This window comes from Aythya marila, assembly GCF_965140915.1.
Source record: "Aythya marila genome assembly, chromosome: 19".
Lineage (NCBI taxonomy): Eukaryota > Metazoa > Chordata > Aves > Anseriformes > Anatidae > Aythya > Aythya marila.
Window position 1 is genome coordinate 10,785,587 of NC_139060.1, and position 15,200 is coordinate 10,800,786.

At 53.8% G+C, this 15,200-nt stretch overlaps 1 protein-coding gene across 3 annotated transcripts in view; it reads right to left on the reverse strand.

Moving 5' to 3' along the window:
• Nucleotides 1-7,386: 7,386 nt before the first annotated feature.
• NR6A1 (nuclear receptor subfamily 6 group A member 1) overlaps nt 7,387-15,200 on the reverse strand; it is a 74,488-nt gene continuing 66,674 nt past the window's right edge. For all 3 annotated transcript variants that reach the window (XM_082775547.1, XM_082775546.1, XM_082775545.1), the window contains 2 exons: nt 13,154-13,306; nt 7,387-12,147 (listed from right to left, as the gene is read on the reverse strand). In XM_082775547.1, coding sequence (XP_082631673.1) covers nt 12,059-12,147; nt 13,154-13,306 — 242 coding nt within the window. In that variant the 3' untranslated portion in view covers nt 7,387-12,058. The remainder of the gene's footprint in view (nt 12,148-13,153; nt 13,307-15,200) is intronic.

The following is a 15,200-nucleotide window of genomic DNA, read 5'->3' on the forward strand; positions in this document are numbered from 1 at the left end:
CGGTGCAGGACACCAGCCAATCTCCTCCCCGCGGGGGCCAGGCTCAGCCGAGGTGGACCAACTTAGTTGCCTTATTGGTTTCTGTGGCCACGTGACCATGCAGAAAAACATCATAATTAAGCTACAAAATGCTGCCCATAAACTAGCATTAGAAAGTGACAGGGGAGATAAGTGGGACCTCTGCAGCAGATAAAGCACCAGGAGAGAGGAACTCCGGCGGGAGGCGGGGGGCACGGGTGGGCAGGGGCGAGCGCACCAGCGCCTGCGCCCGCGCCGGGGCCACGCTGATTTATGGCCATGGTGCGAGGGAGGGGGCCGTGGGGCGGCCACGCCAGGTCAGGCTGCGGGGCAGGACGCCTCGGGAGGAGCAGGATCTGCGGGATGAGCGAACCCAGCACTGGGGACCAGCAGCCGAGGCCTCTCCAGCCCTTGAAGGAACCTGGGCCACCCAGGCCAGCACCCACAGTGGCCAGGACAGGCACGGAGCCCAGCTGCCCACTTGGGGGACATGGGAAATGTGCTCAGGGACAAGGTGTTGGGGCAGCAAAGTCCCTACCACGTGGATTTCCCACCTCCTGCATGGCGCCGGGCACAGTCCTGACCCTTGGGCACTGCGGTGACCCCAGGGCTCTGATTTCCATCTCCCTGTGAGGGCAGAGGCGAGGCCCCGGGGAAGAGGCCACTCACAATGCCTCCCTCCTGCCAGGGCAGGGATTTGCTTTTTCTTCCTCCCCACAGCCCCGCTATCCATCACCCCAGCATCTCCCCACGTGTCTGCACAGAGCCCACTGGTGGCTCACCCCAGCACCACGGCCCCGAGGACTTTTTGCTGCAGCCCCAGCGGGTACCGGGGTGGCAGGACCCAGGTTTGGGGCCACAGGATAGGAGTCATCCCGCAGGGACAGGCCCCAGCTCACGGCCTCACCGCAGGAGGGAGCGGGGAGCCCGCAGCACGGGGCTGTGGGGAAGGAGCGGGAGCCATGAGCTGTGCAGCCCCGGTTGTTTTTTCCTTGCTCTGCAGCTGAAGAGAGGAGAAAAGTAATGAAAACACAGCTCTGTAGAAGAGCCAGGCCTGGAGAGGCAGCTTCCGCCCCGATCCCAAGCAATTATCAGCCGAATGCCAGATGTTCCGATGCAATGCCAATGTCAGGGAAAATAAATCTTTGGCAGGTTCAAGGTCCCCGCCGGGCCGGCACACAGCGGCTCGCGGCTCAGCCCCGCGCGAGGCGGGGACGGAGCAGCACGGGGCGGCCGCTCCGCTTCCTCCCGCCGGGCATTGTTCCCCCGGGAAGCCCCGGCCGCATGCCGGCCACTTGCTATTTTTGAAGCTAGGTGTTTTCAGGGGTAAATACGTCCTTGCTGGCCTTGGGCACCTTCCTTTGCACAGGCCCTCGCCAAGGCCATGGCCCAGCTCCTGCAGCGGGCGCGCGCTCAGTGCTCGCTCTCGGGGCAGCGCGGTGGGGCTGGGCGGAGGGGTGGGCAGGGGAGCTGCAGGTCGGGGCAGCCACGGGGGCCCTGCAATGAGCCAGCTCCTGGTGAGGTGGGCACACGGGGCTCTGGCACTGGGGACACCCAGCTTTGTCTGCAATGAGGGCGCCAGCTCCAACACCGGGGCGCTTTGCAGCAGTGGCACCCACCACTTGCCCAGGCTGCTGCTCTCCTTGCCATCCCAGTGCTGGGTTTGCTGTAGGACACGGGACTGGCAGTGCCTGCGGGCACCCTGTGTACCCCCACAGCAAGTGCCCGTTCAGGTGGCAGCAGCTGGGCATGCAGAGCCCGTGCCGAAGGCTGTGCACAGCCCTGGGGGCGCCTGGGGACGGGCAGAGGGGTGGAGTGGGGCAAGGCTTTGGTGGCAGAGGGACGAGCTGGTGCCAGCACCCAGGAGGGGACAGGGCCCTGGGCTCCCAGCGACACAGGCTCCCAGGGAGGTACTAGGAAGGGGGGCTGGCTGCCACTGGGTGCCTGCACCCAAAGGCCCTGCTGCAGCTTTGGTGGGGGCGTCCCCAGCAGCCATGGGCACAGAGGAGGCACCGCTGCCCCCGGACACGCAGTGACACCATCCCCATCACGGCTGAGGGACTGGCACAGCCTCTGCTTCGTGCTCCCGATGGGGCCAAGCCCTGCCACGGCCATCGCCAACCCCAGCTGTTGTCACCAAAGCCCCGGCCATCACCAAGGGGCCGGCACAGCCGCAGCCGAGCCCGTGGGGCCGCACCACCCGCCGCGGGACGCAGCCGCGCTTTGGCTCCTTGCTGGTGCGCAGCCTTGATGCTCGGCAAAGCGTATCTCCTTCTCGGATGTTATCTTCATCCACTCAGCTTATCTGCGGCGGGGCAGCCCTCCTGCCTGCGCCACGTTCCCGGAGCGTGCCTGCAGCAGGTGTGGTCAGCACTACTGTTGGCCAGAGCCGGCCGCCTGCGCCGCCGGCTGCCCGCAGTCCCTGACTCCGGGGCGCGTGGCGATAACGTGCGCGCGGCGAGGACTTTGGCGATAGCGTTCCCGATGACATTACCTTGTCCCCCGCATTCTTCCGATGCCACGCACGCCTTTGCTCGGGGGTGCGGGCAGGCCCAGCGCATGGCGGCGTGTGCAGATGGTGCGCAGGCAGCGCTGGTGGTCTCCTCCCGGGGGGACTCATTGACATATCAGTCACATAGTTCTGCATAATTGGGACTTGGATGCAGCCTCTCTTTATGTTTCCTCTTGGCAGTTGCCAACAACATGAAGCACTCCTGGGTCAAAATGACAGCCTTTTGTTTACTATTCCTGCTTATGTGCCTCATTTTCTTCAAGGATAAGAGCTCTTTATAGGAATCTTTATTGTGATGAGGTTAGCAGAGAGAAAGATTTCTCTCCAGCTTTCTCTCTCTCTTTCACAGCTGATTAGCAGGGTCGGCCCGCGGGGAGAGCCATGTGGAGCTGGAACCCAGCGCCCACCTCGGGGTCCCGCCGGCCACAAGCCGCCCCGGCCCTGGCTCAGCCCTGTCCCGGCAGCGCGGTCGGGAGCGGCGCAGCCCCGGCAGGGCCCTGGGCAGTGGCAGGGGAGCGGCAGCAGCAGCAGGAGCTTGCTGGGGTCGCACACCTCTCACCATGCTGCTGCTGTCCCAGCCATGGGGGCCCGTCCTTCCCCTGACCTCTCTGGTGTCAGCCCTGCCAGAAACGCCAGCAGCCATTCGTGCACCTGCGCCAGGCAAACCCAGAGGTGAGGTGCTCAGACTGCTCCAGTAAACGCAGCCCCACTGGTCCACTGCACGCAGCGGGCTGGTGTCCGGCTCTGAACGCCGGGGGCAGCGGCTGAGCAAAATGCGAGGGCAAAGCGAGAGCAGTTGGTGAGACGGTGGGGAGCTCACCCAGGGGACGTGCCCGGTGACGGACACCATCGGGGGTCCGTCCACAGCCCAAAGCCTGGCGGAGGCCCCCGAGCACCACCCCGGCAGATCTTGGCTCATCGCTGGGTCAAGCTGTGGCAGCACCACATGTGGGGGCCCAGCCTCACCTCACAGCCCCGTGGCCGAGGGGTGACACCCCTGGGAACTGCACCTCGTTGTAAGAGGAAAGCAGCTTATCCTTGAAAGTTACTTTGCGAAGGTCAAGAGTGGGACTGTGACAGAACAGCCTGACAAACACATCTCCCAAAGTCCTTGGGCCCGATAATGTATGTCCCATGCAATGTTGACACTAGTGATCCACCAAAGATCAGGTTAACAAGTTTGACGTTAGTGACAGCGTGATTTGTTCCGCGCTGGCTCTGAATTCATAGAGCGGCTGGCCTTCGGTGATAAACTATGGCACCGCGCGCACGAGGCTGTGGCAGTTGTCACCAGCCGGAGCACGGAGATGAAAAGGAAGCAGAGCTCTAATCAAAATACAGTGGTCAGTAGGGGTTGAGCTGGATATTGAAGCATGCTGGTACTTTTCCCACTCCGGGCTGCTCTCCAGGCAGCCCTCTGTGCCCAGGCGGTGCCGCCCAGAGCCTCCGCGCCCCCCCGGCCTCTCCCGCTCGGCTTTCAGGTGCGGACGACCCCAGAGCCCCGCGTGCGCCGTGTCCTCCGCCACCGCCGACCTTCAGGGCCCCTCGGGGGAATAAATCCAGGCGGCGTGGCAGCAAAGGCGTTGGAGCTGCGCCGCAGGTGAGGAGACGTGCTGTAAATAAGGACCATTAACACCACGGAGGGGCAGCAGGAGGGAGGCGCTTGGCAGAGGAGCGGGGCAGCACGGCTCACGCGGGGACCGAGACGAGGACACAATTTGCCCTGGAAGGAGCGGGGAGGGGGCAGGCACGGCGCTGCAGAGGGCAGCAGGGACCCTGCGGGCTCAAGGTCAGGGACACGGCCACCCTGCAGCCCCTGTGGTGGCAGGGATGGAGCAGCCGAGCAGGGCCAGGGAGGCTCCTGGACCAGGCTTGGGGCCAGCTCCGTGTGCTGGTTCCTGCAGCACTGGGAAGAGGAGCAAAGCTCTCCTGGTGGGGAAGGAGGATCTGCACAGACAGCCAGCCGGGCTGCTGGAGCAATTCTCCCCCTGATGTGACCCTGGGATTCTCCTCCCTCACCCCACCCGCACCCTCGGGAGGTGCCGTGCAGGGGCCGCAGGACGAGGCCGTGGCCTGCGGGCACAGCAAAATCCCTCCTGGGCACAGCAAAATCCCTCCCGCGAGCACGCGGCCCCGGGGCAAGCTCGGGACCGGCCCTCGATGAGGCTGAAGGCGCTCGGCGCTGATCTATGGCCTGACACCTTTACTGCAGCTGCTGTAAGGGATTATTGTGAGCACCAAGTTCCAGCTCAGGGGGAATTACTGCTTCATCTGGCTGCAAATTACTGTCAGGGGCCCAGGCTGGAGCAGATCACCGTTCAGCCAGCCCTTTGCCTTGGCCTGGTTCTGAGACAGCTCCCCTGACCCCCTTCTGCTCCCTGGGGCAAAGCCCCTTTTAGGTCTGAACAAAGGGATTTCTGCTGTCTGAAGAAATGCTGGGGAATTTCCTAGGTACAAAGGCTGTTGGGCCAAAGTCCTGTCCTCACAGGCACCTCGCATGGATCCATCTGCTCCGTGCAGGACCCAGAACCACCGATTTTAGAAGTTTTGCAATTCACGAGCTGCAGAGCAATCCCAGGACGGACTCAGGGCCCAGCTGCTTGCTTGGTGCCGCCGCTGCGCTCAGCAGTGCGTGGGCCTCAGCCTGCACCCAACACCCACAGAGACGTAAACGTGAGAAGCACTTGTCAGCCTCTCACCGCACACCCACCTCGGTGACATGGAAAAGCTCCAAACGCTTTCTGCAGTGCCTCCGGAGCTGCTGGTCAAGGCTCCCCGCTGCAGCCCTCGTGCAGACGCTGCCTCCTGCCGCAGCTCCTGCTGCAGCCGCTCCTCCTGCAGCTCCCAGCCCGTCCCGGCCACCCCCGTGTCCCCAGGTGACAGCCCTGCCACGGCAGCAGGCACAGCAGGCTGCAAGGAGGCAGCGGCAGAAAGAAGCTCTGTCCTCCTGCCCTCCTGCCTCTTGGTTAGGAGGGGATGCGCCGTGCAAACCGCTGCTCTCACATTGCCCCCCTGATGCCTGCCTGCTGATCCCAACAGGGTGGGATCGTGCACCCTGGGGACCCCCAGCCCCTCCCAGAGCCACCCCAGTTCCCGTGCCAGCCCCCCCTGCACCAGGGGGTGCCGTGGGTGCCACCGCACCGGCGCCCAGCCCCATCACCCAGATGAAAGGAAGCAGCAGCCTCGCCAGCGGTGCAGAACAATTCACATTTATTAGTTCATACAGCTAACACTCGCTACACATGCGTTCAACACTTATTGGTCACATTTCCACAGGTAGTCAAGTCACAGAGCGGGGCAGCGGAGCCGCGCCAGGCCGGGCTGGCAGGGAGCTGTGCCGGTGCCGCTGCAGCAGGGCCGCCGTGCCCCGCACCGTGCCACACCGGGAGGACGTCCCCTGGGGTGCAGCAAGGTGACGGGGACACGGATCCCACCAGGTGCTCCCCAGGGCGCAGCACCCGACCCCGGCTCCCCGCTGCTAACGTGCCATGCCAGGCAACATCCTGCTTCCCTGATTTAGGCAAGGGATCGTGGGAAAAACGCAGTGTTTGGGAGAAACCATTGCTGGGAGCATCTGCAGAAGGGCCCCAGGACCAAACTGGCCTCGGACCCACCCCAGGAGGCAGCAATGGCCAAGACGAGCACCACTCAGCGGGCCTGAGCTGCTCCCTTGCGATCTGCAGCCAGGACGTGCAGGCTTGTGGAGGCCCTGGGCCATCAGCACTGGTCTGCGCCGTGCTGCAGGAACATGGAGCTTGGAGCCCCCGTGGCACTTCGTCCCGGGAACAGCAGCAGGACCCCCACGAGCCGGGGTGCCCGTGGCTGGGGGACATGAGGTCAGAAACCACCACGGGTGCACCTACCGGCACCAAGAGGCAGGGAACTCCTGCCCTTCACACAGCCCGCTCGTTAGCAACAAACACTGGCAGCATTTTGTTTTTCTCACAATCCCTTTGAGATGATAAACAGGATGTCACACGAGGTAGTTTTGTTATGGAAATCGAGTCAATAATGTTATCAACTATTACAAGACATTTCATAAATCGAAAGAAAACAATGAATCACAAAAGGCTTTGTTAAGGTTGATCGTCATCTGGTTTCAATTTCTGTTTCTTTTTGCCCTTGGGGGCATTTCTTCCACTGAACCGTGTTGCTTCTTTCATAGACTTGTTAGAGGTCAACTGCACAGTATCTTTTTTTTTTTTTTCTCAATTTTTTCTCTCAAAGCGAAGATACCGCCTATACCGCCCTCACCAGCTTTATGCTCTGCTGGTTTACACTCAGCGCACACTCCCTGGCTGCTGGGACAGCCGAGGAGGTGGCTTTTAGCCCCACAAACCTGCTGCCAGGCTCCGTGCTGCGGCTCTGCCTGTGCCCAGCCCTGCCCGTGGCTGCAGCGGGCTGGATGGCGCCGTTCTGATACCCCCAGCAGCAGTGGGTGAGCCGCTTGTACACCTCAGGACACTTCCCAGCCAGGCTGAATGAGCCTACAGTGCTGGCAAACAGGAGGAGGAAGCTGTACCAACTGCAGACCCCAACGCTCTCATTCCTAAGCCACACACTGACGGCAGGAATGGCTCTGCCAGCAAGAGAAGTGCCCACGTTTTCCTGTTCTGTGAGCACCTGAACCCGTTGAGCACTGAGGGCAAAAGGATGCAGCGCATTCACACACTGCTTTGGACATGGAAGCAGCCCAGAGGCTGAGGTGCCTGCTGAAGGCGTGCAGCTGCCCACGAGGCTGGCCCGGCACGCTTCGCCCTGCCCACCCCAGTGGGGCTGCTGCAGGGCTGGGGGCTGAGAGCTGGGGGCTGCGGGGCGCCAGCCAGAGGCACGGCACAGCTCTGCCGTGGGAGCTGCTGCTTGGTCCCCAGCCCCACGCCAGCCCCACGCATCCCTGGGGGGTTCCCCACAGCCACCGGAGGGGCCTAAACAAACGTCCCACCAGGGAAAGCAGAATTCGGCCCCCAACACCTCCATACGGGGGCTCTATTCAGGTCTCAAGGAGTCCTCCAGACAAGTCATGAAAGAAGCAACGGTTGCAACATCAAAACTCGGGTTTCTCTGGGTCCCATTTTAAATACTTATCCCTGAGCTGCTGTGCATTGCAAACAACACACTGAGAACCCAGAGAAACGCCACAGCTTGATACTGACATCTCACGCGTTACCCCCGATTTAAACATCATCTAAAACTTAAAAATTAGTTTCACACTTAAACTAGTTCCCCAAGTTTCCCCCTTTCTCCTGCCTTTTATGTGGCAGGGATGATTGCCGCTTATTATCCTGAGAAATACAGAAATAACATTTTCACAGACACCAAGCTTCATAGCTTCAAATCAAAACCAAGAAAGAAGAAAGAATGATCGGTAAATAGCACATTCACGGGAGAATTTTTTGTTGTTTTAAAAAATGTAATAAAAAGAAATTCAAGTGTGTTTTTTTTTTTTAGTTGTTTTTTTTTTTGTTTTTTTTAAAGGTTGGTTTGAAGGACAGAACTTAAAATCATTAACCTGAGCTGGCTGTGCTTCTGTTCTGTGCACACGGCTGCAGAGCCCTTGTCCGTGTCGGCACACAGATGTAAGGGGGGCAGGATGGGCAGCGAGGGGCTCAGAGTGGTCGGCACCCCAGGACGGGTACCTGCAGCCCACCTCCCGTGCAGGTCACTCCTGTTGCTGCACAGGGGAAAGGTTGCCCACAGTCAGCAACCTGGCCGAGTGACCTGCCCTCGCCATTTGCAAACCGCTGCTCCCCCTCAGTGCCTGTGCTGACAGCAGCTGCAGAAGAACAGAATTCAGGACCTGCAGAACAAGCCAGAGCTACGCCCCGGTTCCCCAAAGCACGCGATGCCTCTGCCCAGCAGCGTAGGCTGCCAGGCGCGAGATGAGCAAGGGAACGGCCACTAGCAGGATTAACAATTACAAAGGAGCTTGCATGGGTGTGAACGGCTGTAGGGATAGCCCCTGCTGTATCCATTTGGCCATCTCCAGAACCCACCGGTTCAGAGGTTTGGGGCGTCCCTGAGCACCCTGGCAGTCCCACAGCCCTCTCTAGGGGCACGTTGAGGACAAGAACTTGCTCTGACACGCGCGGTGGAGTCACGACTCCATTCATGTGACAGAGGCTTGACCCAAAGGCAAGCTTCGGAAGAAAATGCAGAGGTTTTCAAAGAGCTTTTTTGTTCAGGTCCTGGGGTCTTGCCGCTCGAGCGAAGACTCATCGCCATCACCTGCAGCAGCAGTGCCTGCGCTGTTCTCTGTGCTGGCTGATGAGCTGCAAAACAGCAACTAAGAGACCTCCACAGAGCTCCTCGGAATACGGGAGCCTGGGCATTTCAAATTTATGTCCCGAATCTCTGTCCGGATTAAAAGTAACTCTTCAGCTTTCTATTTGCACAAATACTATGAAGGAGAGGAGGGGGTCAGTCAGCCAATTTATCTTTCAAATCGGGGATAAAAATTGACTTGTCATGGCAGAAAATTCTACCAAAGACTATTATTGTTGATTGATTCCTCTATGACAGAAGGTCAGATAAGCAACAGCAGATAGGTACCAAAGATAATGAACTTCCCCCTACTAGCATTAAGCACAAATAAAATATGAGTCCCTGTAAACTGAATGTTACGTGAAGAATGGAACAAAAATTCCAACCTTTCCAGGGTGTCCTTCAAACCAAATTCACAAATACATCTAGCGACTGACCTAACGTCTCTACATTCTAGCTACGTTCCTACCTTCTTATAATACCTGAGTTTGCAATGCAACACATTCACTTTACCCTGTTTAAAAAATACAAGTCATTAGAGGACTTGGTGCAGAAGATATTCCGACTGACTGTCCAGTGAGTTACATTCTGGTTTGGTACATCAGCTTCTGCCTCACTTGTCAATGTAGTAAGGCTTCTTTACTCCCTACAATAAACCAATTATTTGTTAACAGATACTGCTGCCAATCAGCCTTTATACAATTTGGTTATATAACAGAAAGTAGAACGCTCTTGACCGTTTATCATCTTATCTGAATTTAGGTGTGGTTTTTGTTGTTGTTTTTGGTACAGCATTAGTCTTGGGAGTATTTTGGATAAATACAGAATAGCAAATACGTTATTTTTGTTGGGTATTTGGCAACAGGATGACCACTTCTATGTACACTAATTAAAACAAACTCTCATTCATCAACAGATTAGAAGAATTCAGTAATCATAGAATAAAATTACTGCTATGCAATTTAACAATTCCTTGAGTGTATAAAACAGCAAGCCAGAAGATAACCCGTAATAAAAAGATCATATCAAGCTATTTGGAAATTAAACTTAAAAGCTGAGAAATAATTTCTAACTTACAAACAGATATACTAAACTCTTACCATTTACACTTGAGGTATATGCTGTATGCAGAAGGCTTTCCTGAGAAATATGTGCTTGTCTCATTTTACAATCAGAAAGTAAATGAGATTACAGAACCACCTTTGGATTTGTGAAGCTCTATCAAACCGAACTGCTGCTGGTCCCAGCAGCTGTTACCCGTAACATCATATTTAAATAATGAAAAATGAGCAGCTAGTGGACTTTGAGAAAAGGGAAACTGACAAGCTGGAAGATTCCCAACAGAACCACAAAGAACGCAATGGGGCTCGCCGCTAGTCAACAGCACGCCTGCGAGGAGAGGTCTGAAGGGAGCAGGCAGCGCCCAGCACCCAGCAGGGCCGTTGACTAACCTAGAGATGTGCCAAGCCAGTGGGTCACAAGGTCTCCTGGGTTGCAGCTGAACCCTCTGGGATGCAGGGGAAGGAAAGACGAGTGGTGAAGGCATTCCTGCTCACCGCCACTTTCATTTTCATCTCACAGCAACTTCGCTCCCGAGCAGTACTTACTGCGTGCCATGCACAGCTGCTACCAGGACAAGACAAAAAGGGAGCGACTGGTTCCTCCTCCCCTGAAGGAACAGAAGCTGCTTCCCAAAGTATTTTAAAAACAGCATTCAGCAATTTGTTACCTGAATATTATATGTAGTAATAGAGGGAAGGAAGTCCAGGCAGGGTAACGTGGCAGCCTAGGGGAATCTTCCTACCTTAACTGTTAATGAAAGATCAGGAGCTTGTCCCCTGCGCTCCCCACCACCACCACAGGCAGGATGCCATGAGATTTCCTATGAGAATACCCAAATTTAGATAAGCACCAGTACTTAGCAGTTACTCATACAGCTAACCTGCTGTCATTAAACCATCTCTCCATGCAGAGGAGTGGTGTGGAGGTTGCTAGATGGAAATCCCAGCCTTGCAACGCCTGGGACAAATGGCTGACCAAGTACTGTACTCACAGTATTTTTTCCTGGTGCAGAAGGATTCCACGGAGCAGTAAAACTGTCCTGGCAGAATACAACTATGGATCGTGCCCTCCCCAAGTCCAGCAGAGGAAAGCATGCCAGAGGATACTGGAGTCCCTGGTCACCATTATGCAGGTTACATTTAACCACGAGGGGGGTCAACTGGTCCCAGAAACAGGCTGCTTCTGATTGCTGCAGTGCAGAAGTCTCCCCAGCAGTCAGCCACCACCTTGGGGGCATACACTAAAAGGGGCAATCCTGCCTTTTCTCTCCTGCTTTTATGAATGTAAAATGGATGTTAAGGAAGCGATTAGAAATTATTTGCAGTTCCCTCTCTCTACGAGAGTACCTTGCTGTTGTAATGTCAGAGGCCAGCTACGACCTGCAACAGTACAATTTCAATCGAATGGAAAGGAGCAGCAGCAGTGGCAGGCCAGCTGGTAAGGCTGGAGACGGAGGGCAGATCGCACTCCTGCAGCTCCAGGAGGGAACGGGGTTGCAAGCCCTTCTTGGCCTGGGAGCACTGCAATCCTGTGGGCAGAATTCAGGGAAACTGCAGGCACTGCCACTTGTGGCTGAGACCTGCCAGAGGAAGGAAAACCAACTGGCTAAACAAACTGTTTCTTCTTTTCCTCTCCCTGTCATCTTTTTTTTTTTTTTTTTTAATTTCCTTAAACAATAACAAAAATAAAGCTTGGCACTTCTCTAACACCCACGTCTCCAAAACTGTCCATTTGGGAAGCTAACAGCTCTGTCAGTGAGGTGAGGCAGTTTGCGCTCTTCGACAAACGCTTTTGGATACAAATCACGGAAAGAGCAGTGCGTGAACAGCATCTTCTCCTTGAGGTAGTCTTAGTCATGTCAGTCCCCAGCCCCAAAATACAAAAGAACTAACCCTAACAAACACTGTCACATTAAACATCTTCACATTCTGTAAACTGCTGGAGAATGCATCTGCTGCATTCATACAGAACCATGTGCATCGTGTTGAAGATCATACATTCAACTCTGTCGTGAAATAAATATATAGGAAAAAGAGTAAAAAAACAAAAACAAACACAAAAGGTTCTTGCTACAATGGCAGGGACACCCGTTGCCCCGTCTCAGCACTTCCCTCCTGCCCTGGTCATGTTTCCCCCTTCCTCTCGAGGTGAGCCCGCTCCCTGCCTGAGGCACAGAGTAAGGCACGGGTCGGGGGCAAGCTGGGCTCACTCTTTGCTTGCGCTCGTCTTGCAGGAATGTAGAACGGCCTTAAAAAGGAGAGGCAGCTGCTCCAGCGGGACGTTCACCATTTTTCCTGTTAAGAAAAAGGCCAGAATTAGCAGCCATTCCTGAATCAGATTTCCGAGAGACACCTAAGCCAGCACCGCTGACGATGGTTTTACCTTGAACCTCTCAGAGAAACAGTTAATCATCCTACTGCTACATTAGACATTTGATACCCATTTGGACACAACAGGATTTATTATTTACTGAAATGAAAGCTAAATAAATGGGCAAAGTCAGATCAAAATGATTTCTCCACAATGGAGCAGTATTTATAGAAACTGGGAAAGACTAAATGCTGTCTCTCCTCTAACTCCCTTGTAGATCTCGGTGAGTAAATTATGTGAGCTATTATGTGATTATTATCTACTTTGTTACAGCAGGGTAGGATGAAGCATACGGAGCCTTGACACGGGGAGGCAAGTATCTTCCTTTACCATAACACTTGGGAACAAACAATGCCTTAATAACACCAAACAGTGTGGATCTAATTAGTGACACAAGTGAAGCTGACAATTCACCTGCACGTTTCAGATATGCTAACGCCCAGAGGAGCTGACGCCCAGGGTTTACCCCGTAGGACTGCAACAGCTCTGCTCATCCTGTGCTCCTCAGCAGCACTTCAGGGACCTCTCCACCTCTCATGAAACAACCTCTCAGACTGGGGCTACACCTATTTAGGAAAAAATGCCTCTGAGCTAGGACTGAAGGGAGTAAAATAAAATACAAACCTGACCCAAGTACTTAAACTGAAGCACTTGAGGGACAAAGCCTGTCTTCTCGGGAGCAGGGGACTATGAGCAAGCAGCACTGTGCTGCAGAAGGGGACAACTTGCCCCGTGTCAGTCTACCTGCAGAACTGGGGGTGACAGGAGACCACTTCAAAGACAAGGGAGAAGCTTAAGTAGAAAAAGGTCTCACATAAACACCCTCTGGCAAAGCAGGCAAGAATATCATTCTCATAGATTAACTTTATTTTAGAAGAGGATTTCATAATTTGTACATGATTGCGGTGGGAGAAGAGCTCAAAAAGTTACCTGCTATATATCGTATCTCTGGCAAACACATCATTAAATCCGGAAAACGGTTGGGCTGATGGGGGTATTTGTACTCTGTGAAATCCTGGCAGACATACCAGTACCGCTTGTTCAGCTGCTCCAGCTGGGAGGCGTTAGTCAGTCCCCTAATGTCTGAAAGAGCATATGATTAGAGTAATGAAAACACAAGGAAAACATCTGAGACCAACAGATTCACGCTTACTGCCATCTCTTCAGGAAGGACAGATCGATTTCTAAAACTCTAAGCTGGTCACTGTTTTGGAGGCTGACTTCAAATGTCTAGTTACCCAGAGACTAAGATCTCACTCCTCTCCTGGTGTGCCTGCACCCGCAGGGTGTCCAGGTGCAAGACTTCCTTCCACAGACGACACGGATGAGAACAGCACAAATCCTGAGCTGCTCATCTTCAGAGCTTAGTGAACTCTATCACAAGTAACAGCTCCAGACCTGAAATCCCTGACTGCCTTTTGTAAGGCAGCTGTGTGTCAAGGTTTAGTCCTCACAGCAGTTCTGTAATACTTCCTCAGGCAGAAACACGGTGATTTTAGCTGTACCGCCTGGCTGAGCAAAGTGTTCAACTCCATAACTCCAGGTACCATCGCGTTTCTGCCCACCTGCTCACGAGTTATGTCATATCATTTACAGCCTGGTCAAGCTCCTGTTTTAAAATTTAGCTTTACCAGTGTCAGGCAATGTACACAAAGGACAAATGGACATTTCCAAGCCATCAGCCGGGCAGGAAGTCCCACTGCCACCCTTCAGCATGATCAATGACATTTGCATGCTGCTGGGTGTCCTGGGAGGGATCCAGCGCGGCCGGAGCACGGGAACTGCACAACCCTCCTGCGGCTCGCTCCTCTACGACAATGTGACGGAAGAGGCATTGATCTGCTGCCCAAAAGCTGACTTTTAAAAATAATTTTCAGGTATTTCTCATAAAAAAATTGCAAACTTCAACTAAAAATAAAAGGAGGCAGGAAGTTAATGAAAATACACTTCGGAAAACAATGGAGACAGCTAAAGAAGTGCATTATCCAGTGTCAGGAAACTGCCCAGGGAAGCAAACCGGATCTGAGCCCGGGCACACATTGAAGAGTCAGCACTATCTCCTGGTGAAAACGAGTGGGGGAGGAGGGAGTTTTCAGCACATTTTTACAGACTGCAACTATCTTTCACAGTACAAGAAGACTCTGGGGACATTCATTTCCAAAATTACAGCTGAACACCATCTATTAAGCATTTGCCTCTCCACGGTTTTCTTCATTTATGCACACACAACATAAAGAAACGTCCCCAGGGGCTCCACGGATGTGTAATTACGACAAGCAACTACTGAAAAGGGAATCACAACAAACCTATCGATTCCAAACTATTTCAGCACACTCCATTTGCTAGGAAATGACCAGGATTTCCTCACTCATTGAAGAATTAATGTGCAGCTCATTTTGCACTGACTTTACTCGAGATTTTGAAATGTCAAGGGTCTTGCAATGTTTTGGACAGCCAGCTTTAACAGTGGTTAATCAACAGGAGGAGACAGCCCCTTATTAGGCGGAATTCATTGCTTGCATATAAATACTTCATTCGTGAATACTTTCCATTTTAAAGAGGTAACATTAGGCACGGGAAAATATATTGATGAAGAATCTAAATAGCAGGAAGCCAGCTAGATGACCTAAGCATAAATCCTGAAGGTAAATATTTTACAGAGCCAGAAAAGCTCTAAAAACAAAACAAAACAAAACAAAACAACAAACAAACAAAAACCAGGGAAAATCAAGTTTTACAAAGCCATCCCTTCAAGCAGAAGAATGAACAAATACATTTTTCAGTTGGGAATCTGTGAAAGGTTGTCATGCAAATAATCAATACTTATTTTGGGGAAAAAAATCACGTGTATTAACCGTTTTAAAAGAATCATTTAGTTAATTGCCTGAAGAGCTACCTAAACCACTAATACTTTCAGATGACAGATCCTTGCCTGGTGAGAAGTTCATTAGCAGTTGGTAAGTAATGGGTCACCCAA